We start from the raw sequence: 25572 nt of genomic DNA, 5'->3' as shown, positions 1-25572 counted from the left end.
GAAATTCTTACCCATTTTAGTTTTATGATCTTAAAGATATCAAATACCTGGATCTGTCCTAAAAGTCCTTTTTATGAATCTCCTTGAAGACAAACCATGTTTTGCAAGAGAATAAGAATAATTATAAATTTTTAAAAACTCAGAAGGGGACATTGTTAACAACCTGGTGTGATTCATGAGGATGAACTTGACAAGGAAATTCAGTTATTTCTGTGACACGGAACACTTCCATAATTAGAATGTCCAGTGATGGCCTTATACCAGAACTTAACATACCAAAGAAACAAGCCTAGTTAGTCAAAGAGAGTTTGTTCACAATTTCAATCTTAGGGAAGTTTGTTAAAGCCTTAGAAAGTTTTGGGGCGCCTGGGTGGCACAGCGGTTAAGCGTCTGCCTTCGGCTCAGGGCGTGATCCCGGCGTTATGGGATCGAGCCCCACATCAGGCTCCTCCGCTGTGAGCCTGCTTCGTCCTCTCCCACACCCCCTACTTGTGTTCCCTCTCTCGCTGGCTGTCTCTATCTCTGTCGAATAAATAAATAAAATCTTAAAAAAAAAAAGCCTCAGAAAGTTTTAAAGCACACGTCTAAACAGAATTATGGATCATCAAAGACTTGAAAAAGACAGAACATAGAAACCGGTTTTTCTGGGCACAGAAAAGAGACAACAACTTTGTTAACATTTTCTTATCAAGAGCAGACCAACAATTCGAGAAAACTTGTCTTTTTGGGGCATCTGGGTGGCTCAGTTGGTTAGGCATCCAACTCTTGGTTTCGGCTCAGGTAATTGTCTTGTAGTTGTGGGATCGAGCCCCGAGTCAGGCTCTGCACTCAGTGTGGAGTCTGCTTCAGATTCTCTCTCTCTCCCCCTCCCACACTCTCTCTCTCTTAAATAAATAAATAAATAAATAAATAAATAAATAAAAATCTTCAAAAAAAGAAAACTTGTCTTTTAACAAAATGCAGAATTACAATCTTTTTAAAAAACATATCTTTTTTTAAAGATTTTATTAATTTATTTTAGAGAAAGAGAGATAGAAAGTGAGCAGGGGGAGGGGCAGAGGGAGAGAGAGAATCTCAAGCCGACTTCACACCCAGCACCGAGCCTGATGCGGGGCTCGATCTCAGGAACCCAGGACCAAGGCCTGTGCCGAAACCAAGAGTCAGATGCTCAAATGACTGAGCCACCCAGGTGCCCCCTGAATTTCAGTCTTATACCGGTGTACTTTTAAAATCCCTTCATTTTAACCTTAGTCTGTCTTGACCACACATAAATTCCTTCCCAAAGATTTCCCTTCACAAACCTTATACAACTTTTCTTTGCATTCAGATTTTGTCCCAAGCCATTTCTCTCCAAACAGCCAATCTCATTTAGGACAAAATTACCTTCTTATACCTTCAACAAAAATGTATTCCCATTCCTTATACCCTTCTTACCCATACAGAGTTGCTTTCCTTCTTTCCATCAGTATTAATTACATTTAGCTGAATTTTGCACTCTTAGAAACCTTAGTCTCCAGTGAAAACCAAGGAGTAACCAATTGTGAGCTGTCTCTCCAGAACTCTTTAGATGACAAATTTTGGATACATTTAAGCACAAAGCATGCTCTCCAACAGACCCAAATATCCTTAGTTTCTCTGCAATAAGAAGTCAAAAGCACAGACCTACGTTCAGTATCAATGCCTTAGCTGGAGTGGGTGGTGTTAGGTCCAGGGGGTGCTCTTCTTCGCTCCTTGGTAGTGAGGGTAGAAGGAGAAGCCAATGGTGCTGGAGGCACTGAGGATGTTCTAGAAGCTGGTTACGCAGGATGCACCCAAGGTGGTGCAAAAATAGGAGGAGGGGGAGGGAGAGGCAGAAGAGGTGAAGTGCTGCCAGAAGGCAGAGAAAAAGGTTTCCCGGTCCTAAACCTCATCAGCTCAGCCAGATGATCAGACACCATGTTTTTTTTTCCACCAAAGTGGAAATAGGCAGTTCATATGGGGCCAGAGAAGACAGGGAACGTCCCTGAAACAAAAGGAGTTTTGGCAGCTACTTGGGAATATTTCATCAAGTCCCCGGCCCGAGGTAGACTAACCAGAGACAGTTGGCTCCAATTATCGTTGCCATTAACCTGGGAAATGAATGAAGGAGAAGCCCCCACATCTATTAGGAGGACGGACGGTAAGAGAGGGTCAGCATCCCCTTCATTAGGAATGGCTTGTGTTTCCTCCAGCAACCTGCATTCTATCAGGAGGAGGCCTATTTAGATAATTATCATCCAATACATCAGGAGGGACTTTACTGGCCTGGGTTTACATTCTGCAAGAGGCCCTTAGATCCGGGTCCTGATTTAGAGTCGTGAAAGCCTGGACCTATAGTACCTCCTTCCATTTGCTCTGTTCCTGCAGAGGAGATCTAATTGATAGACCATACTGAGGCCATGCTGTGTTACAGGAGTTCAGTCCTTTCTTAAATTTTGCAATCTGCATGGTTTCCAGTGGGTTAAAAGGCATCCCAAGGGAGAGTCCTTAGGAACTGAAAAAGAAGCCTAGAAAGTCCATTACCATGAAAATCCCCCCAACTCCCAGGTGGCATCCCAGGCAGGATATGTCAGAGGTTCTGGGTGTTAAAAGTGACCAGAGGCATCCCTCGAACAAAATTACTATGATCACTGTCCTGCTGGCATCCTCCCCCTTCCCCTTTGCATTGTAGGGTACAGATGCGTACCTGGTATAGCCAAAATATCGTGCCATGCCATGCCGTGAAGGCTTGTGCTGTGCTGTGCTATGAAGGCCGTGCCATTTTTAACCCATGGAAAACACTAGAAAAGTTTTCCAAGGGTAAATTACCCAATTTTGTAGTTTAAGTGGTTAGTAGAGGACATTGATGGAAAACAGTAAAGATAGAAATCCATCATGGTCTAAGCGACAGTCCAACACATGTAGTCTTTACAGCCACCTTCCCTAGGAAATGGTCTGGAGTTTGGTTTTAATGCAGTTGGGTACTGGTTTCAGCCAGCTTTGAGTGGAGGTCTTGTGGTCAGAAGCGGCTAGACCAGGGATGTGGAAGGGATCACATTAGACCAATGAGAAGGAAACCTCACACGGGAATCTTAAAGATCAGCAGCCATCCTGGTGACTTAGGAGGCTGTCCCATGCCCAAAACAGACAACTTTGTATGAGGACAGGAATCAAGAGAGGGCATCAAGTTTCTGGGTCTTATTACCATCCTGGCCAGGGTACTAACTTCCAGCCTTTTGGCTTCTGCTCCCTGTAGAGTAGCCACGAACTAGAGGATTGCGGCCTGAACAATCGATATCAAAGTGTTCCAGTAAGATCGTACTCCTTGAAAAGTCCCTGGAATGAAAGTAAAAGAAGAGAAGAGGAAGTAACTCACCAAGTTTGCACCGCCGCTGTGAGTCCAGATGAGAAGCCATGTTCAGAACCAGAATGATGTGGAAATGTTGGGGTTCAGAGCAAAAGATCAAGAAAGAATTCCTGAGATGTCTTCAGTACAAACAGGTGGTTTTATTAAAGCACGTGGACAGGACCTGTGGGCAGAAAGAGCTGTACTGGGGTTGTGACAGGTGACTCATTATATACTTTCAAGTTCGGAGGGGGTTAAGGGGTAGCATAAGTCTTTAAGGAATTTTGGAAGCAAGGTTTCCGGGACCTTGAGGGAGCTAGCTGTTGTTAGGGAAAGGTCCTATAGGGCACCTGGGTGGCTCAGTCCGTTAGGCATCTGCCTTCAACTCAGGTCATGATCTCAGGGTCCTGGGATGGAGCCCCCATCGGTCTCCATGCTCAGCAGGGAGCAGCTTCTCCCTCTCCCTCTGTCCCTCCCCCCTGCTCACGCTCTTGCACACGGTCTCTATCTCAAACAAATAAAATCCTTATTTATTTTTATTTTTTTAAAGATTTTTATTTGTTGGGGCGCCTGGGTAGCGCAGTTGTTAAAGCGTCTGCCTTCGGCTCAGGGCGTGATCCCGGCGTTCCGGGATCGAGTCCCACATCGGGCTCCTCCGCTAGGAGCCTGCTTCTTCCTTTCTCACTCGCCTGCTGTGTTCCCTCTCTCGCTGGCTGTCTCTCTGTCACATAAATAAATAAAATCTTTAAAAAAAAAAAAGATTTTTATTTGTTTATTTGAGAAAGAGTGAGAGCAAGAGAGCGCAAGCACACACAGAAGGAGAGGGAGAGGGAGAAGCAGACTCCCAGCTGAGCAGGGAGCCCAATGTGGGGCTCGATCCCAGGACCCCAGGATCGTGACCTGAACCGAAGGCGGAGGATTTTTTTTTTTAAGATTTTATTTATTTATTTGACAGAGATAGAGACAGCCAGTGAGAGAGGGAACACAAGCAGGGGAGTGGGAGAGGAAGAAGCAGGCTCATAGCGGAGGAGCCTGATGTGGGGCTCGATCCCACAACGCCGGGATCACGCCTTGAGCCGAAGGCAGACGCTTAACCGCTGTGCCACCCAGGCGCCCCGAAGGCAGAGGATTTTTTAAAAGATTTAAAATCTTTTTAAAGAAGGAAAATTTTATTTTATATATTTTATTACTTGTTTAGTAAAAACTCAGTCATGAGACCCTTCAGATGTATATCAGAGGGCCATATGCTTAGAGGATGATTGCTGACACGTATCTTGGAGGGGCGTAGAGATAAAGGAGACTTACAGGATCCTGGAGGTCAGGATAATGTTAATGATAATGATAATGTTTTGCCCTTAGCCAAGTATTAACATTGAGGCAGTTGAGTTCCTAGAGGAAGGTCACTCTGCCTGTTTCAAGGACTTGTTAATGGGCTGTAAGTATAAGGCACTTTAATGTTTTCTTTTGCCCTTGTTCTCCACATCATTGAGCACCTTTTCACATACCTGTTGGCCATCTTTACGTCTTCTTTGGAAAAATATCTGTTCAGATCCTCTGCCCATTTTTTAATTGGGTTTTTAAAAATCGTTGAGTTATAGGAGTTCTTTATATATTTTGGATATTAACCCCTTATTGGACATATGATTTGCAAATATCTTCTCCTGTCCTGTAGGTTGCTTTTTCATTTTGATGATGGTTTCCTTTGCTGTGCAGTTTAATGACCAGCGTTTTCTCTTTCTTCCTTAGAAACAGACTTCCTTTTCCATGGCTGCCGCATCTGATGACCACACACTTAGCAGCTGAAATTTCTTATCTCTGACTTTCTGTGGGTCCAGAGTCCAGGTACAGCATAGCGCAACTGGGGTTTGCGCTCAGGGTCTGACAGTGCCGAAGTCAAGGCAAAATTCAGCGGCATTTGATACAACCATCACCTCCGTTTAGTTCCAGAACATTCCCATCCGACCAAAAGGAGACGCCCATCCCCATGAGCACGCACTCCCCCAGCCCCTGGCAGCCACCAGTCTGCTTTCTGTCTCCACGGATCGGCCTGTTCCAGACATTTCATATACATGGGCTCCTACAACGTGTGGCCTTTTGAGTCTGGCTCCACTCACTCAGGATGATGTGTTCCATGTTCTTCCATACCAAAACGTGTGTCCGAGCTTCATTGCTTTTTACGGCCGAAGAATATTCCACTGTATAGATGAACCACATTTTGTTCATCCATTCATCTGTTTGTGGGCATCTGGGTTGTTTCCATTTTTCGACAACTGTCCTCAGTGCTGTTATAAACAGGTATGAACAGGTTTTTGTGTCCTTTAGCCATTTTTTTAAAAAGATTTTATTTATTTATTCGACAGAGATAGAGACAGCCAGCGAGAGAGGGAACACAAGCAGGGGGAGTGGTAGAGGAAGAAGCAGGCTCATAGTGGAGGAGCCTGATATGGGGCTCGATCCCATAACGCCGGGATCACATCCTGAGCCGAAGGCAGATGCTTAACCGCTGTGCCACCCAGGCGCCCCTCCTTTAGCCATTTTTGTCCCATTTGCTGGAGCAGACACTCTGAGAACAGGCACAGAAAGGCAATGATATTCAGCTTTAAAGTTTCCCAAGTGAGGAGGAAAAGGGAGAAAGACAGAAGAAAGAAGTGCGGGGAGTCATCTTCAGACCTGACATTTCCACTGTCAAAGGATCATTAGAATCCTTAGGGGGTGAAGTTTCGGTGGAGGAAAATCCATTTGGCACATGCACGCACGCACAAAACAGAGCCACTACACTCAGTTTAAAACACTAATTTAGGTCCTTGACAACCTCATCAAGCCCTAGATCGCAGAGCCAGCACTTATTACAGACGCCCCGAGGTCTGAAACAAACAAAGGGGTGTATCCTATGTTTGGCCAAAGGCTCTATTTAGACAGATGCAACAGATGATCTCTTTGTGACAGTTTTTTTTTCTGTTTCTAGATCCCCGTCCAATGAAAGTCCCCATAGTGGCCACTGCAGTTCTAAACTGCATTCCAAATTGTCCCTGGTGGGGACAGCAGAGAGAGCCGTGTCCGAGTTAGCCTGATGGAAATATGAAAGACACGGGTGCTTGGCCCGGAAGAGGGGCAGCTTTTGATGGAGAAGGGTTAGCGCAACTTCGGGACTTTGCTAGAGGCCGGCCGATACCCATCAGAGGCCGGATGCACCCCCTGGCTCCAGGCAGATAGAGCTAAAAAAGCAGTTCTCAGAGACACAAAGATAGGATCGGTTGGAGGAGATGACCTTTTAGGGTTTTCTTTTTTCTCTTTAAGATTTCGGAACAGTGAAAAGTTTGTCCAAAGTATGCTGGTCCAAGCACCTCAGCCACCAGCGCTGAGTCAAGGGTGACTTACTGGGCCTCAGCCTCTCCTCTCCCAACAGACCTTTCCTCTCACGGGACTCACAACCCTCAAGGCATTTGTCACGAGGGGATGGTGGTCCCGCAAAGTATGTTCACCTCCCGACCCCCAGAACGGCAACTTATTTGGAAATAGGGCCTCTGTAGGTATGATTAAGGTAAGGATCTCGAGATGAGATCATCCTGGATTTAGGGTGGGCCCTAAGTCCAATGACAAGCGTCTTTATAAGAGACACAAGAGGACAGGAGAAGAAGGAGACAGAGATTGCAGTGATGTGGTCACAAGCTGAGGGACGCCTGGGGCTACCGGAAGGCGGAAAAGGCAAGGAAAGATGCTTCCCAAGAGTGCTTGGAGGGGCCCAGGTGGGGGCAGTGAGGTCATGGGGGACCTCCATCCCTATTAACTCCTTTCAGCCAAAAACCACCAGAAACACACTCGTAGTCAAAGTTGGGTGGATTGGCTTCTTGAGACGGCGCTCCGTGGAGCATCTTGGAAAGAGGGTAGTAAGAGGGGCTTGTCATGAAGCTGGGGTTTATGTTAGGTGACTTGAGGGGACTCAAGGATGTAGGGACAATTCTCTACTTATTTTGATACTTTTTACCTAGGAGTCAGGGGAACCAAGTGGGGCCAACGCTGTGATTGGTGAGAAGGAGCTGTGACTCATGTTAGCCAGGGGACAGATGGAGAGGTTTGGCCCTTTCTGTGGTTTGGATCATGCCCTTGTATTTGTCTGTGGTCAGATCAACCAGAGGGGTCTTGTTTTTGTCTTGCTCCATGCTGGCCAGAGCGGCCTCTTCTGATATTGATGTTCTGTGGGATTACGTTCAACAGGAGAGCACCGTGGCTTAGCTGTGGACACTGGGCCAACTCCCAGCTGGCCAAGGTCAGGGTCAGCTTGCTTCTTTCTCACTTTACACTCATCACCCAGCCTTTGCACATGCTATTCCCTCTGCTCAGAATGCCTTTCTCACCCTTTCTTCACCCAACTCTGTTTAAATGCCACCTCCTCTGAGAAGGCCTCTTTGATTGCCCAGCCTGCTGGTTTCCATAACCCACTCCCAACGTGGGGAATAGCTTCTGACCATGATTAGGATCATAATTCTTTGTGTGTGACTTCCTCACTGGGAGCTCCAGAAGACCAGGGACCATGTCTGTCTAACTTGTCACTGTGTTCCCAGCACAGGCTCAAAGTAGACACTCAATACTTAGTTGAGAATGTGAGCATCTAAGAGCTACAGAATGTCACAATGATAGAAGCCAAGAGTCCCCAGGCCTGGGAGCCGCACCCTGTAGCAAGGGTGCCTGGTTGGTGGCAAAAGTCACCTTGCAGAAGATTTAGCTTGTTCTGGAACGATTCACTTGACCTACACCTCTGAGTTATGTCAATATGAAGCAAGAGGCTTCCTGCCCCCAGGAAAGTGTGACAAGCAGTCTCTTTTTAAAAATTTTATTATTTTTTTTAAACCTGGCTCTTTACCAGTGGAAGGTTCACTAGGTGTTGGCTTTGCCACCTCCAAACATCTCACGCCCTGATAATGAGCAATGGCAAGCTGACCCTTGAACAACATGGGTGTTTAACTGCATGGGTCCACTTATACAAGGACTTTTTTTTTTTTTTTCAATAAATACAGTACAGTTCTGGGGCACCTGGCTGGCTCAGTTGGTAGAGCATGCAACTCTTGATCTCAGGGTCATGAGTTCGAGCCCCACATTGGGGGTAGAGATTACTAATTAGTTAATTAATTAATTAATTTTTAAAAATACAGTACAGTACTATTTTCTCTATCTTCTCTACCTCTACTAGTATTTTCTCTACCTTATCATTTTCTTTTCTTCTTTTTAAAAAAGTGTTCTTTATTCTATTTTTAAAATTTCTTAATTATTTATTTCTCAGAGGGAGAGAGAGAGCACAAGCAGGGGGAGCAGCAGGGAGAGGGAGAAGCAAGCTCCCTGCTGAGCAAGGAGCCTGATGTGGGACTCAATCCCAGGACCCTGGGATCATGACCTGAGCTGAAGGCAGACGCTTAACTGACTGAGCCACCCAGGCATCCCTCTACCTTATGATTTTCTTAATAACATTTCCTTTTCTCTAGCTTATTTTATTGTAAGAATACATTATATAATACATATAACATGCAAAATATATATTAATCAAGTGATTGTTATTGGTAATGCTTCAGGTCAACAATAGATTATAAGCAGTTAAGTTTCTGCAGAGTCAGAAGTTATAGGCAAATCTTTGACTGTGTGGAGGTCAGTGCTCCTAAACCTTGTGTTGTTCAAGGGTCAGTTGTACCTGTTTTATGCTTAGCCTCTTCTTCTTGGTGATAAACACCATTCCAGCTACATAGGCTCCATCCTACAGACATCACAGACGTGGGAGAGGCAGAAAACAAACAGGTCAACAAATGAATAAAGCAAGTTGCTGCTATGACAGAAATATAAAAAGAAAAAAGTCAGCGGATGGCGCACCAACTACTTGCCTAAGTCAGGGACGTCTTTGTCTGGAATGGGTGTTTGGATCAAGGCCTGAAGGAAGTGAGGAGCTGGTTACTGGAAAAGCTGGGAGCAGAGGGAACAGCACTGACAAACCCCCCTGAGGCAGGATCATACCTGGCAATTTGAAGGAAGGGGCCTGGTGTGGCTAGAGCTGAGGGAGAATAGGGAAGAGGAGAGGGACGAGATAAGGAGCTATAAGAATTCTTCTAGGACAGTGGGAACCCACCAGGCTTTAGAGCAGGGACTTCCCAGCAGTGTCACTGGGGTTGCCTTTCCGAGAATGATTCTGTGGTCAACTCATCCTGCCCGAACTGGTCCTAGATCTAAAACCTGCTTCTTTCCCCACAGCCAGGTCCAGTACAACCACCTTCAGACCCCTAGTACTACCATTTTTACAGATGAGGACACTAAGCCTCAGCAAATGAAGAAACTCTAAAGTATAGGTGCCTCCGACAATTTGGCCCTCCAATCCTAACCGTTGAATAAAATAAGCAAGGTGTGTTTGAAGGGAGTGGGTGAGAGTGGAGCAAGTCAGGAAGGACTGGCTACGATGTGAGCTGCTTGCGGTTACATTTCGGCGAAATTCAGTTCCTGGTCTCTCTCTCGGCCTGTTTCGCCACCTGAACCGGGTGGAGTGTGTTAATTTCTCTGCCCCTTTCTCCTGCCCCCTCCCTCCCCAGCTTCGCGGGTGGGAAGCAGAGAGTGTGGACTAGAAGAGCGCCTTCAAAGCGCAAAGTGACAGTAAAGGCATGCGAGGATTCCCCTGGGCTTGGCGCTCTAGGGACCGCGCGTGGACCGTGGGCTCTGGCGCGCCCTGGTGGCCGGGCAACTCCAGCCTGACGCCGCCAGACCACGTGGGAAGTGGAGGCGGCCATATTTCATCCGGGCAATGGCCATCTTGGTAAAGGCAATATTCCAGATTGTAGTTTTTACCCTCCCCTCATAGTTGGCCAATATCTGAAGTGAGGGAAAGGGTGGAGCCTTATAAAATATCCTCTGCTCGAAGAGGGAAAGAAATGGCTGATAACCTCGGCTTGAGTTGGGGGCCAGGGCAACATTTCCCTTACCAAGAGGGCGACAGCGCCGAGACGTAATCAGCACGCGCCTCCGGGAGCTCCGCGCGCAAGCCCCGCGGTAGCGTCACAGATTCGCGACCGGGCCGGCGCTGGGGGAAGGAGGTAGGAGCGGCTGGGGCGCGGGCGGAGCCGGGGTCCGGGGGGGCGGGGTGCGGGTGGGCCCGGCGGGGCGGCTAGGCCTGAGAGCACCCCCCTCCCGGAGGGCTGGAGGCGGGGTGCTCAGAGACAGGGGCACTTTCGGCGTCCAGTCAAGAGGGCTCTCGTAGGGGCTGTGCCCATTTCCCAGAGCAGGCGACTGAGACTTGGAGGAATTGCGTCCTGTCCGAGGCCAGCCAGCTCCGGTCCTGCCTCTGAGCACCTTCCACGCTTGGGGGTAACAGAGCCGGGTGCGGACGCTCCCCAGCCTCTTGCAGTGGGGTCAGAGCTGGGGAGAGGGACGACGGGCAGGGGGAGCTCAGAAGGGGTAGCGGGAGGGCTTCTGGGAAGAGACTGTGTTGAACTTCATCTTCTCTCTTTTACTTTTACATCCAGTCAACCACGTGGGGCTTGATTCCCTCCTAAATGCACACCCCTGCCCATCCAGAGCCACTCCGTGGATCCTTGCCAGAGCTCCCTACTTATCTCACCCCTCCAGTTCACCTCCTCACCAACCCCAGGGCTCTTACCCGCAGATCTGCGCCTCCCGGTGCTAACGCCCTCCCATCTTCTCATCACCGTAGAATACAGATCCCCGCGTCCCAGCCTGCCTCCCCTACAGTCCTGGGGGGCTCGGAGCTCTTCACACTTTTAGGCCTTTTCTTAGATAGCTCCTTCAGGAAGCCCTTTGACACTCCTTAGCCCCCAGCCTGGGTCAGAAACCCCCCTCTAGGTTTCCCCAGCGCCCTGCAAGTCCCCATCACAGTTTTCATGGCAAATTGTCACTCTTACGGTCTGTCTCCCAGCCAGGCTGGCAGTCAGATCCGTGCTGCCTCTTTTCCTCAGCGTCCCACACGTACTAGGTGTTCAGTGCGTGTTTACTGAGTGACAAAAGTGTGTGTGTGAGTAAGTATTTACCACACAGAGAAGAAAAGCTGTCTGTATTAGTCAGCTCGGGCTGCCATTAGAAAAATACCAGACTGGGTGGCTTAAACAACAGAAGTTTATTTGCTCGCGGTTCTGGAGGCTAGGAAGTGTAGGATCGAAGTGCCAGCCAATTTGATTCCTGGTGCAGCCAGGCAAGTCTTCCTGTTGCAGAGAGAGCAAGCTGTGGTGTCTTTTGGCTTTTACAAGGACCCACCACCCGCATTGCATTAGGGCCCCACCCTTATGACTTCACTTAATCTCTGTCATCTCCTCACTGGCCCTGTCTCCAAAGACAGCCACACTGAGGCTTCGGGCTTCAACATATTAATATTGAGGGAACATCAACATTTCATCCCGGCCTGAAGAGAGAATCAAAATTGTCCAGTCAGGCTTTGGGATGGAGTTGGGGGTCTTGAGCAGCGGGACGTGGAAGGAGAGGATGCTGGGGCAGAGTCCCTGGGAGTGGGCAGGATTTTCACAGGAGGAGGAAATGGCAGAGCCTGTGTCAGGTGGAGGGCACAGCAAGAGCAAAGGCTCAGAGGCTGGAGAGGGAGCTGAGTGGGAAGAACAGTGAGAAGCCGAGCTTGGACACAACCCAGAGTGTGAAGTCAGTACTGAGGGAACTCTGGAAATAGATGCTTGTTCATTCATTTGCTGAGAACACTTATTGAGCCCCTACTGTACAGGGCCCAGGGACACAGCAGTGACCAAGGTAGTCCTTGCCCTCACAGAGCTCCCAGCCTGCTGAGAAAGATGGCCATTTGTCAGATAATCATATAAATGAACATAAAAGAGCAACCCAAACAAGTGCCTTGGAGAGAAGTTTGTGGTTTGAGAGAGGGCGTCTCAGAGGAGGCTTCCTGAAGGCAGAAACACCTGCCCTAGGCCCTGAAATTTAAGTAGGAGTTAACTGGGTAAAAAGAGGCGTGACGAGCAGCCAGGAGGAGGGCACAGCAAGTGCAAAGGCCCTGAGGTGAGAACCTGCTTGGGATGTTTGAAAAATGGCAGGGAGGCTGGTGTGGCTGCCACCCTTGAGTGAGTGGAAGGTGAGGGGAGAGTAGGGTGGGGGAGTTTCCTAATCTGTAACTTGGACAGTGACTCCCAATTCTTGGTACTCGCCCGGGGATTCCGGGGTGGGGATGTTCTGTTGAGTACATTGTAGACACTCACTAATGAATGCTCGATTTAGGGGCCGAGGAGCAGCTGGGGGAAGTGCGGGATCAGGCTGGCACACCCCCTGTGGCAGCTCATGCATCCTGAGCGGGGAGGGACTGGAACCAACCCTGTATCACCGCTCAGGGGGAGCACTTTGGCTGTGATTGCAGAGCCAGGATTCATCCCTGAGTCTTCTGGGTCCACTGATCTCCCCCACTTTGCCCTGCTCTGCCCCATGGGGCTCTCTCCTCAGTCTCAGCCTAGGCCAAGGGGCCACCCCTTGATGTTAAGTGGGGGGCCCCAGTGGTCTCAGAATCCTGATCTGCACTGATGTTCCCCCAGGAGCCAGCCGGGACCCCGGGGTGGGGCAGTGGTTAGGAGCACAGAGTTGGGATTGAGGGTCTTCACGGGATCTTTGAATATCCTGTGCCCTCTGCCCAAAAGTCCCATCCCTTCATCCTCACAGGGCTGCCTCTGACCCATTCTTCAGGTCTCAGATCTGTTGCCACACCAGCATTGGGAGAATTCACTCAGACACTGTGTATAAAGCAATGAACTCAGTGTGCACAATGGCTGCAAATAGGAGCTGATGTTAGAGTTTCCAGTGGGGCTGTGAGGTGGGAGCCCCCTGCCCCACAAGTCACACAGCTAGGAAGCTGGAATGGGGTGGCCTGGTGGTCCTGAGTCAGAGTGGCCCCCTATTCTCTCCCCTTCATTCCTGGATGCTGGGCCTATTTCCCCAAGGGGACTGAGCTGGAGATGTTCAGGGGGGACAAACAACCCAGTAGTGGGGGACATCAGCCCATTTCCCAGATGAGGAAAACTGAGGCCCAGAGAGCTGAAGGCCTGGGCCTCACAGCCTTTCCTTCCTCACCTGGAAGGCAGGCTTTGGAGGTGAGACCCTAGTCTCAGTGCTCTGTGACCTGGCCAGGTACCTTGACTTCCCCAACTCAGAATGGGAACAAGGGCAGTCCCCACGTTTAAAGCTTTGGAGGCATTCTATGGAGTTGGTCCATATGAAGGGGTCAGTGGAGGGAGGGTGGTGCCCGCCATTTGTGTGCGTCACTTCCCCAGCACCCAGCGTGGGACTTGCGCAGACCAGGGCCCTGCTGGTCAACACCTTTCCAGCTGTTATTCATCTCCAGCTGTACGAGGCTGGGCTGGGTCATTGGGAGCAGCTCACGGCAGCTGCTTACCCAGGGTGAGGAGGACTTGGCCTCAGGGCTCTGGGACCTGGGGACCGAGGCCTCATAAGCGGCAGCATACACAGACTGGCCCCCAGGGGGCCACAGAAGCATGACTCTACAAGCCAAAAAGTGAAAACAACCCAGATGTCCAAGCCAGGTGGATGGATAAACAAAATGTAGTCGATTTCTGCAGTGGAATATTACTCAGCCATAAAAAGGAACGAAGCCCTGCCATGCTAAAAACAGAGACGGACCTTGAAAACATCACACCAAGTGAGAGAAGCCAGACACAGAAGGCCACAGAGTGTATGATTCCATGTGTATGAAATGTCCAGAAGAGGCAAATCCATAGAGACAGGAAGCAGATGAGTGGTTGTTAGGGGCTGGGGGAGGGGAGAGGGTGCGTGACTGCTAGCGGGCATGGGGTTTCCTTTGGGGGGATGAGAATATTCTGGAACTAGATTGAGGCGATGGTTGTGCCACATTGTGAATGTTCTAAATGCCACCAAATTGTGCACTTTAAAAGGGTTCATTTTTTTGTTGTGTGCGTTTCACCTCAATAAATTTTTTTAAAAAGGAGATCACGAAGTCTGAAGCCCTCATTTTCCAGACAAGGCCATCGAGGCTCCAAGGGGATCCTGACTGCAGGTGTGAGTCTGGGGGTACCGAGGGTGGCTGTCCCCCACTCACTGGTCCCTGCCCTCCTCCCGCAGCCTGCTGAGGGATGCCCAAGAAGTTCCAGGGTGAGAACACCAAGTCGGCAGCGGCCCGGGCACGGAGGGCTGAGGCCAAGGCAGCAGCTGATGCCAGGAAGCAGAAGGAGCTGGAGGATGCCTACTGGAAGGATGAGGACAAACACGTCATGAGGAAGGAACAGCGCAAGGTGGGTGGCTTCCAGGCTCCCGCACCTGTGGCTAAGGTTGCAACATGGAAACGTGGTAGAAGGTGGCAGGAGGCCCCTGGGGCTTTGGCTTGAAGGGTGAGGAGGCACTGGACATGGAGCAAGGGAAAGAAGGGAGGTGGAGGCGGAGGCTCGTGCAAAGGCCCTGGGGTAGCCAGGACTTGGCATGTGTAGGGAATGGCAAGGCAGCCACTACCGTGTGTGGGCTTACTTCCCTCCTTCATGTAATGTCAGGGTGGGGCTCAACTGGCACTTCTCACTGTGGAGTGATTCTGCACTCAGCAGACACTTGGCACATCTGGAGACGTTTTGGATGTCACAGCCAGTGGGTGGAAGGTGCTACTGGCACCTGTGGGTGGGGGCCAGGCATTCTGCCCCATAGTAAAGAATGAGCCAGCCCCAGATGTCAGCAGTGCCAAGGCTGGGAACTGCTGTAATAGGTCCCCCGTATCCACCCTGCTGGTCCCAGGGCTCGCTGGCTCTTCCAGGTGTGTATAAAAACACAGAAGAGTGCAGGGGTGGCCATCTGTCCCTTAATGGGCCCCAGGGTCATGCACACAGTGGGTACTTAATTGGTGTCTGGGGAGTGGATCAGGGCTCGTACTAACTTGCTGGGCCCATTAGGTGGCGCCAGACACCCATTTATAGCTGTCGCTCCTGGTCCCCTGGGCTGGTCAGAGGTTCCTGCCCAGACTGGTAATAATGGTAAAAAATAGGGGTAAGATGTGCGCCGGTCACTTCTGTGAGTTTTTCCCATTGTCTGTGTGCGGGACTGGATCCTGCCTCGTTTTTAATTGGATATTGCCCACTGGTTCCCTCCCCATGCCCTGTGCTACATTGGGTCCATGGAGGTCTTTAAATTTGCTTTTTGACTATCAGTATTTTGACAATATAGGAAAGTTGAAAATCCAAAAGAAAAAACAATGTCTGCCAAATAGCCACTATCCAGAGAGAAAAGCTGGAGAGGCAGAGAAGAGATCGAGCTCTGCTCAGTGGGGAGTCTGTTTCTCCCTCTGCCCCCTCCGCCTGCTTGTGCACGCATGCTTTCTCTCTCAAACAAATAAATACAATTTATATAAAATAAATAAATTTTATTTATTTGACAGAGAGAGGGAGCACAAGCAGGGGGAGAAGGAGAGGGAGAAGCAGGCTCCCAACTGAGCAGGGAACCTGACACGGGGCTCAATCCCAGGACCCCAGGATCATGATCTCAGCCAAAGGCAGATGCTTAACCAACTGAGCCACCCAGGCGCCCCTAAAATAAAACCTTTAAAGCCTCCAACTCTTGATTTCAGCCCAGGTCTTGGTCTCAGGGTTGTGAGTTCAAGTCCTGTATTGAGCTCCATGCTGGACATGGAGCCTACTTAAAAAAAAAAAAAAAAAAAAAAGGAAGAAAAGATAAAATCTTTTAAAAAAAGAAAAAAGCAAATCCATGCTCACTCCAAAATACTAAAAAATAACACCCCTCCTCCCCCACATGACACCGAAGACCTTTCTCATCCGATGTCCTACCCCAAAGCCCATGTCCTGAGCTAAATAGGGTCCCACAGCCGTATTTCTCCTGGCCCCCAGGCATTAGCCATGGATGGGGCTGTAATTCATCGCCCCACCTGGAAGTCAGCATTTCATCTCCACTTGTTTCATATTGAGCAACTCGGCGATGAGCACCTGACTGTCTGGGTTCCATGTCAATTATTTATGAGACTCGTTTCTTATGGCTCTGGAATATTCTGCGAGGCGGACTTATCATCTCCCATCACCAGATACTGCCAATTGCTAATTGCTCTTTCTTAAAAACTGCAAGTGACTCTTTCAAAAAAATTTTGCTGAATGTCAGAGTATAAATGCTCATGTTCCCTCCTCAGTCCCATGTCCCTGGAGACTAATGGGCACAAGCCGCATGTCTTTCCTGAGTTATTAGAGCCTTTTGGAATGCATGCATTCATTCAGCATACTTTTACTAAGCACCTACTGGATACTGGGCCTGGGGCCAGAAGGCAGCTGTTCAAAACCCAGGCCAGGGCCTGCCTCCAGGACAAACCACATAGTCAGAAGACGAGAAGCAGGGATTTGTGGAACACAGGAAAAAGCCAGGGGGTGGAGGGGCCCGATAGGGAGCCAGGAGCTCAGGAGGAGCCAGACTTAGCCAGGGAAGGAAGCTGCATTGGTGCACCAGGAGAGAGCAGCCAGTGCCGAGGCCAAGGCAGGGCTGAATGAACACCATTCGGGGGTCAGGGGGCCTTGGGAGGACATTACCTCTGATTGGTGATTAAACTGAGGATCAGGGCGCAGTGGCCCTGCCTGAGGTGCCTGATTACAAGTGTGGGAGCCCTTAACCTTTAACCTCTCCCCTACTTTCCTGCTGGGCAGGCAAGGTAGAGGTCAGAGGCCCAGGGGGTCTCCTCAGGCACATGGAATCGTCTTCTGGGACACTTAGTCCCACTACAGTAGTATCACAGAGGGCACTGAAGGAGTGGGGACCATCCTCAAGGCATGGGAGTCAGATGGCAGAGTTGTAGGCAGAGGGTAGGCAAGTGGGGGTGCCTGGGCTGCAGGGCCCTGTGTGGGTGTGGGTGGGAGGTGACAGAATGTTCCACACCTATGGCTGCCCTGCATTATAAATGAACCAGAACATGGCTCTAACCCCTAGAATGGTGGAGGGGTAGCGGCCAAGGGCAAGTCCTGTAGGCCAGATGGCATCAGGGTCTCCCTGGAGAGCAAAGGTGGGACCAGTCCCTTGTGACACTTGGCTGGGGACACTGCCCCTAAGGGCAGAACCCCTCCTCCAGCCCACAAATGTGTTCAGACCCTCCCTGGCTCCTGTTGCCTTTGGAATCCAATACAAACCCCTCCCCACCGCTTGTCCTTCCACATTTTCCCCTCCCTGCTCCAGCCACACCAGCCTCTAGGAGGCTCCTACTTCGTGGCCTGCGCACCTGCATTCCCACCACTAAGGACTCCCCTGTCCTCCAGCTCTCCTCCTGGCTGGCTCCTCCTCCAGCCTAGGTGTCACTTTCCCTTCAGGAGCCACCCACCCACCTGCCGTGGCCAGGGTTCCCTGTTGTTGCCAGTCATACAGTCTGGGAGCCCTCAGGTAGTCCCATGGTGTCCCAGCGGTGTCCCCTGTGCCTAGCACGGGGTCTAGCACGAAGCAGGGCCTCAGTCCACCTGTGCCAGTGGTGGGGTTCACTCCTGATCACCCCCTCCCCCCAGGAGGAGAAGGAGAAGCGGCGCCTGGAGCAGCTGGAGCGCAAGAAGGAGACGCAGCGCCTGCTGGAGGAGGAAGACTCCAAGCTCAAGGGGGGCAAGGTTCCCCGCGTGGCTGCGCCCAGCAAGGTCACCCGGGCCCAGATTGAAGAGACACTTCGCCGAGACCACCAGCACAAAGAAGCCCCAGACCCAGGTGGGGCTGTGGCCCACTCTGGAGCTGCCTTTTCACCCAGTAAAGGACAGGCTGTGGGGCTGACCTTGGCTGAGTCTAGAGCCCCTTCTTCATTCCCAGAGAAGCCGCCTGGGCTGTGTGGTGAAGCATGGGTGGGCAGCGGCCCGGCAGGCCTGGCTTTGAGCACAGAGAGCATGGGCACACACACGCCTGTGTTTACTTGCTCTGCACCTGACCTGGGCTTGTGCCGCATGGGGTCCCCAGGGCATTAATGAGGTGCCTTGAGGCCGGGGAGACAGCAGCCATGAGTGGGGTGCCTCCTGTATGTCCAGTTGCAGGGAAGTCAGGAGGGCAGCGTGGCCTGGGCAGGGGGTTGAGAGCTGGGAGGGCAAGAGGGCTCCCCCTTCCTTCATTGCCTGCCTGCCTCTTCTCTCCCCTCTCTTCCCCCGCTGCTTGTCTGTCATCTCTCTGGAACTCTGCATCCCTGCTTATCTCTCTCTGTCTTTGTGTATGTCTCTGTCACCTGGCTGCCTCCCACCCTCAGCCGAGAAAGCTAAGAGCCACTTGGAGGTGCCGCTGGAGGAGAATGTGAACCGCCGGGTGCTGGAGGAGGGCAGCGTGGAAGCACGCACCATTGAGGATGCCATCGCGGCGCTCAGGTAACGGGCGGGGCTTGAGCGTGGGGGCGGGGCCGCCGTGGACCCGCCCCCTAACGCCACCGTCCTCCCCTAGCGTGGCAGAAGAGGCTGCGGACCGGCACCCAGAGCGCCGAATGCGGGCGGCCTTCACCGCCTTCGAGGAGGCGCAGCTGCCGCGGCTCAAGCAAGAAAACCCGAACATGCGGCTGTCGCAGCTGAAGCAGCTGCTCAAGAAGGAGTGGCTGCGGTCGCCAGACAACCCCATGAACCAGCGGGCCGTGCCCTTCAATGCCCCCAAGTGAGCCCAGAACTGGGGGAGCCGCCCCACAGGCGGTCAGGGTCGTGACGTCACACGCCCTCCTGCTGGGTCAGCTACGTGCGTTACAGAGAGGTCCAGGGCTGAGGCAAGTGTCCTGGGGGTTATGTGGTATCATTGGCCGCGTCTCCTGCTGGAGAGTCCCTGCTTCGAGTGACGCCCACCACCCCCTTCCTGCGCCCGCGGAGCCCTGGGGCTGATGCCCAATAAAGGCAGTCGGTGAGGCAGAGTGTGCACTTGAAGTCTCTGTGGGCGGCAGGTGGGTGGTGGGAGAGGAGGGCCGGAATGCGGGGGAATGCAAGGGTCACAGCCAGAGAAGATTAGGGCCCCCAGCTGCCCTCCTGTCGCAGCAAGCCAACTGAGACCTGTGCCTGGCTCCTATGGCATCCCCACCTGGCTGGGCCACTTGTCCATGAAGGGACCTGCACCACCACCCCCGGAAGCCTTGCTGGGCTGCTGCAAGAGGACTGCTCGGAGAGGTTGAGGCACTGGCTCCGGGTCACAGAGCACTTCAGGGCAAAACCAGAGGCAAACTGGAGGTGATGTAGTTAGCATCTTGAGATGCTGGTTCAGAGTCAGCAGCCAGGTCACATACTATGCTTGGGGGTCAGGAAATGCTGGCTGTTCTGGTGTTATTCCAACATGGGAGGCATCTGGGTCAAGTCCTGGGCAGGCTTCCCAGTGGAGGATTTCTTCAGAGCGGGCCTGAGTGGGAGATGAGTCAGATTCCATCGCAGAGGCAGCAAGGGCCTGGAGGCTGGAGCGCGCAGGTGGATCTAGGTAGGAGTAAGTGTCCCATCAGAGGCCGTATGTTGGGGAAGGGCTGGGTGAGATCTGCATGTGGTTCTGGGTTCCTAGAACTTAGTTGGCTTTGGAGAGTTGGCAGAAAGGGATGGTGGATGGTAGCAGCCAGATGGGCCCATATGTGTTAGGCAGGGTCTAAGTATTTACCAGGTCACTGCTGTGGCTTCCACCCAAGCAATACCATCCCTGCACCCACAAGGCTGCCCTTGTGGCCTCTAGTCCCCATTTCCCCCAACTGTGTGGTGTCAGAGCTGGGCCAGAGGGCGCCATGACAGTTTCATGGAGGGAGGGCCTTGAAGATGCATAGGAATTCTCTACACAGACAGGGACAGAAAAGGTTGAAGGAACCACCTATGCAAAGACCTGGAGGTCACAACTCTCCTGTTCAAGGGAGGAGTGCCATTAATAATTGGGTTCAGCTAAAATGCAGAATGGAAGGTGCCTGAAATGATGGTAGCTGGCATAAAACTAACCAACATATATGGAGAACTGGCTTAGTTTGGAGATCCTGAAGCCACCTCTAAGACATCAACCGGAAGGCATGTGAGGAACCTAGGAAGTACCCCAGAAAACCCTATGGGGGTTAGGGAAGTAAGGCAGAAGGCCACCAAGAAACATGGAGGGGGGTAGTCAGGAGGGGGAAGATGACCACTGATCCGGGACTAGACCACCTATGAGAACCATCACCTGGATGCTGGGCCCTAGCCTAGCACGTGGTAATGTTTCACTGAACCCTGGGGACAGTCCCATGAGATATTTATCCCCTTTACAGATGGGAAAACGAAGTCACCTGCCTGTGTCACATACCCAAGAAAGCACCCAGGGCTCTGGGGGAGCCAGCAGGGGCAGCAGTGGGATCTGGAATGGGGGTTGAAGGTGTCAGCTAAATAAGGGGTGGAGGAGCCCAGATGTCTCCCCACAAATAGAGGCTGGCTTCTGCCTTCTACCTTTGGGGTCTTAGGCCAGGGCCTTAATGGGCCTAAGCCTCAGTTTCCTCTTACGTAAAATGGGACTAAAACAGTGTCTAACCCCAGGCTATCTGGAGAATCAACGAGACGTGCCGGGGGAAGACATCTCCTGAAGAAAGGCTTGGCAAAGGAGCCTCCTGCATGGCCACACTCAGGTCTTTGTGGCCGGGAATTAGGGAGGGCTGGGGACTAACGGTGATTAACTAGAAGGAAGATGTCAGCTGGGCGTGCAGGGCCTCCGACACCAGGCTGAGGAATGAGAATTCAGCCCAGGGCGATGGGGAGCCACCGCGGGTGTGTGAGCAGCGTAGGAAGGGTATCGGAGCTGCGTGTGGCAAGCTCTCCTGGGGACCTGCAGAGTTACAGCCGGTGGACCAGAGAGGAGGTAAAACTCAAGACAGGAGCTGAGAGGACCTCCTTCGGCCCTCAGACAAAAGGACTAAGGTAATAACCTTTGCTCCCTTTCAGGGAAAAGCCCCTTCTTTCTCCGGCCCCGCCTCCGCGGAATCCCAGGCCCGCGCTTGCGCGCGGGCAACAGGGAATCCCCGGCTCGGCTGCTGTGCGCGGGAGGGGGCGTGAGACGGGAGTTCCGTGCTCTCCCAGCCCTCCCCGCGCGCGTTGCCGGGACGACCGGGCGGGGCCGTGGGGACGCCGGGCTCACACTGCGCCTGCGCGGGGATGCTCGCTTGACGCGCTAGGGCTTTCCCGTCGAGCGCTACGCGGGGAAGGAAAGCCTCTCCCGCCGCGCATGCGTCGATCGCTGCCCGACCTCCCGCCCTGTGGGCAAGGGAATCCTCGCACGCCGCAGTGCGCACTGGGGGCGGGGTGGGGAAACCGGCTCAAACCAGAGTGGGGTTTGCTGAGGAGGTGGCGGGGGAGGGAGGGAGAGCGGGGTCTTCCGGAGGTTCCCGCTCCGGTCCTTGCCGTCGCCTTGGCAACGGGGCGCGCGGGCCGCAGCGAGGGGGGCGGCGGCCTCAGGGAAGCCGGGCGGCTCTGCGCCTGCGTGGAGCTCGGCGCCGGTGGCCGGGGTTCCCCCTCGTGCGCCCCGGGGACCGGCGGTGGGGAGGGGGGCGGTTCGCGGAGGAGAGGAGTGGGTGGGTGTCCGGGGAGGAGGTTATCGCGGAGAGAGGGACTTTGGAGGAGGGGAGGATGGTGAAGGGACGAGGAGGACGGGTGGGTACCAGAGAAGGTGGGGAAAAGGCAAAGGGCTGGGGAAGATGGGGAGAGGGGTGCATGAGGAGGAGGAGTCAGGGGATGGGGTAATGAGGGAGTGTATGGAAGGAGGGAAACAACAAAGGAAGAGCGAGGAGGGGAGGGGGGAAACTTGAGCAGTTAAGGGACGTGGACAACGTGTGGGGGACAAAGAAAAGCCTAGGAAGGGAACACGTGGGGGGACGGGGGGGGGATGGGAGGGGAGAGGACGGGCACCCATAGGGCCCCTCCTCCTCCTCCTCCAGCAAACCCAGGTTTGCTTGGCCAGAAGATCTGGGCCTAGGGTTTCAGATTTAGAAAAGAAAACTACAGGTCGCCCAGTTTAACTTGACTTTCAGATAAACAATGAATAATTTTTATTTTTATAAGTATGTCCCATTCCGTGCCCTGTATTTTATTTGGCAGACCTAATCTTGATTGGGCACCCCCCTCTTAGTGCCCCACCCCCTGCCTGTCCTTTGAGGCTTTCTGAAACCTCCTTCGGATGATGCCTTTGTCTCTTCCCTCCCTGATTCCGCATATCCCTGCATGCTGGGTCCCCCCACTTCCCATGCCATCTCCCACCCTTCTGGCCTTGAACACCAGCCTGAGGTCAAGTCCTGGCGAGGCAGTGAAATGTGCAAAGAAAAGGCACTCACCCATCTTCAGGGGCTTTCTGTCTCCTTCAACCCCCACAAGCCCCTGCAAACCCTAGGCTGTGGGCCTGGCCCTGCTGAGGCTACATGTTCTTGCTCATCCTAGCCATCACCTTTTCCCAGAACCCCCAGGGCTCTGAACTCTCAGGACCACAAGAATCCCCACCCCCTCAGAACTCACCCTCAACCTCTGGGCACATAAATTTATAGTAGGTGCTCAAACATTTCAGGGTAAATTTATGGAGGCAAGTATTGGGGGGTAGGTGTTTGATTTCCCAACACAGCGGACAGCTGCGTTTTCTGTCCCATGGGGGCACATACCCTCTCTGAGCTTTTGTACCCTCCAACAAAGCAATTTTCCTTTTATCCTCCCCTTTGGTTTCAAAAAGTGTAAGGAAACATGATGGAAAAGCTAATAACAAAGGAAAGGTCATCCCCTCCCCAGGGCCCAAGCCCAGGGCTGCCCCTAGTGCCTCCCCCTCCCTGCAGTTCTTGTCTTTGCTCTTCATACTTATTTGCCATCTGAACAGACACACCTCCGTACTGGCTTCTGCTTAACAGGCCCAGAACTCGGTCCCTGTGGGCCATTTTTCTCGCAGCATGTTATTCTGGAAACGGGCTAAGCCATCCCCGGGGTGGGGTTAGGCAACATCTGGGCACCTGTGTTTTTAGTTTCACTGTGGAAGGCGACGCCCCTGCAGAAGCAGGTGCTGGATCTTTTGTGCCATGTCCTAGGGGTGCTTTCCAGGGTGGTTAGCGGGGCAATGGTGCCATCTGTCTGTTTGGAGCTGGCTAGCTCCTGGGGTGGTGCTGGGTCAGAGTTGGCCCCTCCTCTCACCAGCCAGGCCTAAGTTGCTGGGGCTGGGGAGCACATTCAGGCAGAAGGTGAATAAGTAACAGAGCACGCTAGGAGCTAGGAATTGAAGATCGTAAACAGGAGGGATGTGCCCAGAGCAGGAGATGACCTCAGACCAGGCTCTGAAAGACAATAGGGGGTGAGGGAAGGGTGATCCTGGCAGAAGGAACAGCAGATGCAAAGGCCCTGAGGCTGGACAGATGAAGACAGAGGCTGAGTGTGGCCAGAGTGTGGTGTGTGGTCTAGGGAAATAGCCCTAGTGCTGGGACAAAAGGGGATGGGAGCCAGACCACTCGGGACTTGGAGGGGGAGAATCAGGTCCTTCTCTAGCTTCAAGGAGGAGGGTGCTAGTTATGTGGACAGGGTCATGATCAGTCACATAGCTGAGGATGGAATTCTGCAACTGCGTCATGGAGAAGGGACTGGGGAGACAGTGGACAAGAGCAGCAGCAAGACTGGGTGGGGCATTCTGGGGGCGCCACAGGGCAGTTGTCTGGGTTCAAGGGAGGGGCACTCCCCCTCCCTCCATGAAGCCGCCCTGTAACTGCTGGCTCTTGACTCTCCCACCCTGTGTCCGACCAAGCTACTGGACCTCAGACTCCCCCCATGGGTGGAGAGTCATCCCCACAGAGGTACTGGGTGAGACTCCTCTTCGGTCGAGTCCCCGCGGTTCCCCCAGCCCTCCCTCTCTCTGCCTCCACAATCCGTACCCTAGAGGTCCCCCGCCCCTTTGTTCTCTTTCCCTCCACACACGGGCACGGTCATGCTGGCGGCTCCTTCTGAGAGCATCTCACACACAATGGGAAGGAGGGGGATGCGCTCCCAATCGCCCCCCACCCCATTCCCCCGCCGTCCGCATCCTCCAGCCCCGCCCGCGCCGCGGAATCCCGGCCTCGGGGACCCCACCCGGGGAATGCATTACCTTTCAGGAGACGCTCCGGGCGGCGGGGGGGGGGGGGAGGGTTGGAGAGGGAGGGCTATTTTTAGAATGAATGGAAGAAAAGAGGGGGAAAAAAACAACAACAAAAAAAGGATGGAGGCTCGTGGAAGTCTCCTGGCTCCCAGAGGAAACCCCCTCATCCCAGGCCAAGGCAGAAGGTGGGTGGGGGTTCAGAGACTGGGCGGGTGGGGCTGCGGGGTGCAGGGGGCGGTGAGGGAGAATTCGGTGGTCTGGGAGAGCACCACTCCTCCTGGGGGTGAGCTGGAGGAGAAGAGCAAAATGTAGCCGGCAGCCCCAAAGACCTTTGAGAGCTGGAGGGACCCCAGAAGTGGATGCTGTCCAGTCGCAAGAAAGAAATCGGCTCAGAGAAGGGCTTGAGCAGGGCCAAGGTCGCAGGAGGGGCTGAGCCCTGCGCAGCGCCCACTCCGCCATCCCCTAGTGACCCAAACCCCGGAGCCGCATTCTTATAATTTGGCCGAGTGACCTTCACAATCTCGCTGCCCAGGCCCCCGCTGTTCATATTCAGCGGGGTCCCCGAATCGTGCGCGGAGAGGGGGGGCGTCATAGCCCAACAATGACATTAGAGAAGTTTTCCGTGGTTTGTTGTGTGGCCACCCCGCGTACCCCTCCCTCACTGGGACCTTCTAGCCCCAGCAACGTCACCAGCTGCCTGAAGCCTCCGGGTTCCCCCTGGACCTCCCAGGCTCCACTGCCCGCTCAAGGTTGGGGGCTTAATTGCCTTCCTTTCTTGCCCTGGCTCCATTCCTTCCCCGGACGCCGGAGAGTGACCCCCAGAGAGAGGCGGGCAGCCGCATTTCTATGCTGCTGGGGCGCTGGGCCCTGGCCAGGGGCTCCCCATCTCTGGGTCTCAGTTTCCCCATCTGTAACATGAACGACGTGGGCCAAGAGCGGCAGAGGGTCCTCCCAGCTCTTTGAGCGTTCGTTGGGATTGGCTGTTACACCCCTGCGGGGAGGGGGATTCCCTCCCCACCCTTTCCGGAGAAGCGTTGTGGGAGAGGGGGTCGCCCGGTGGCCGCCGCAGTCCGCCTCTCTCGCTCCGCGGGGTAGGCGCCCCTCCCCGGGAGGCGGGGCGGGGCCCAGGTCGGCGGGGAGGGGGTCAGTTCTGCGGCGGCGCGCGCACACCCTCCCGGCTCACACGCCCTTGCCCGGCCGAGCACTTGTCTTCGCGCTCGGGCCAGGCGCTGGGGCTCCGG

General features: G+C 53.0%; 1 protein-coding gene across 1 annotated transcript; it reads left to right on the top strand.

Annotated features, from left to right (window-relative positions):
* Window positions 1-10247: 10247 nt before the first annotated feature.
* On the top strand, window positions 10248-19172 carry CCDC124 (coiled-coil domain containing 124). The gene is made up of 5 exons (XM_045778738.2): window positions 10248-10404; window positions 14420-14589; window positions 17821-18010; window positions 18534-18648; window positions 18722-19172. The coding sequence occupies exons 2-5, from the start codon at window positions 14431-14433 to the stop codon at window positions 18927-18929; spliced, it is 672 nt and encodes a 223-aa protein (XP_045634694.1). The 5' UTR covers window positions 10248-10404; window positions 14420-14430; the 3' UTR covers window positions 18930-19172.
* The last annotated feature ends 6400 nt before the right edge of the window (window positions 19173-25572 follow it).

Source organism: Ursus americanus, chromosome 14 (genome assembly GCF_024610735.1).
Source record: "Ursus americanus isolate L20-20 chromosome 14, mUrsAme1.1.p, whole genome shotgun sequence".
Lineage (NCBI taxonomy): Eukaryota > Metazoa > Chordata > Mammalia > Carnivora > Ursidae > Ursus > Ursus americanus.
The sequence above is the reverse complement of the archived record's forward strand: the minus strand, read 5'-3'. Positions and strand labels throughout refer to the sequence as shown.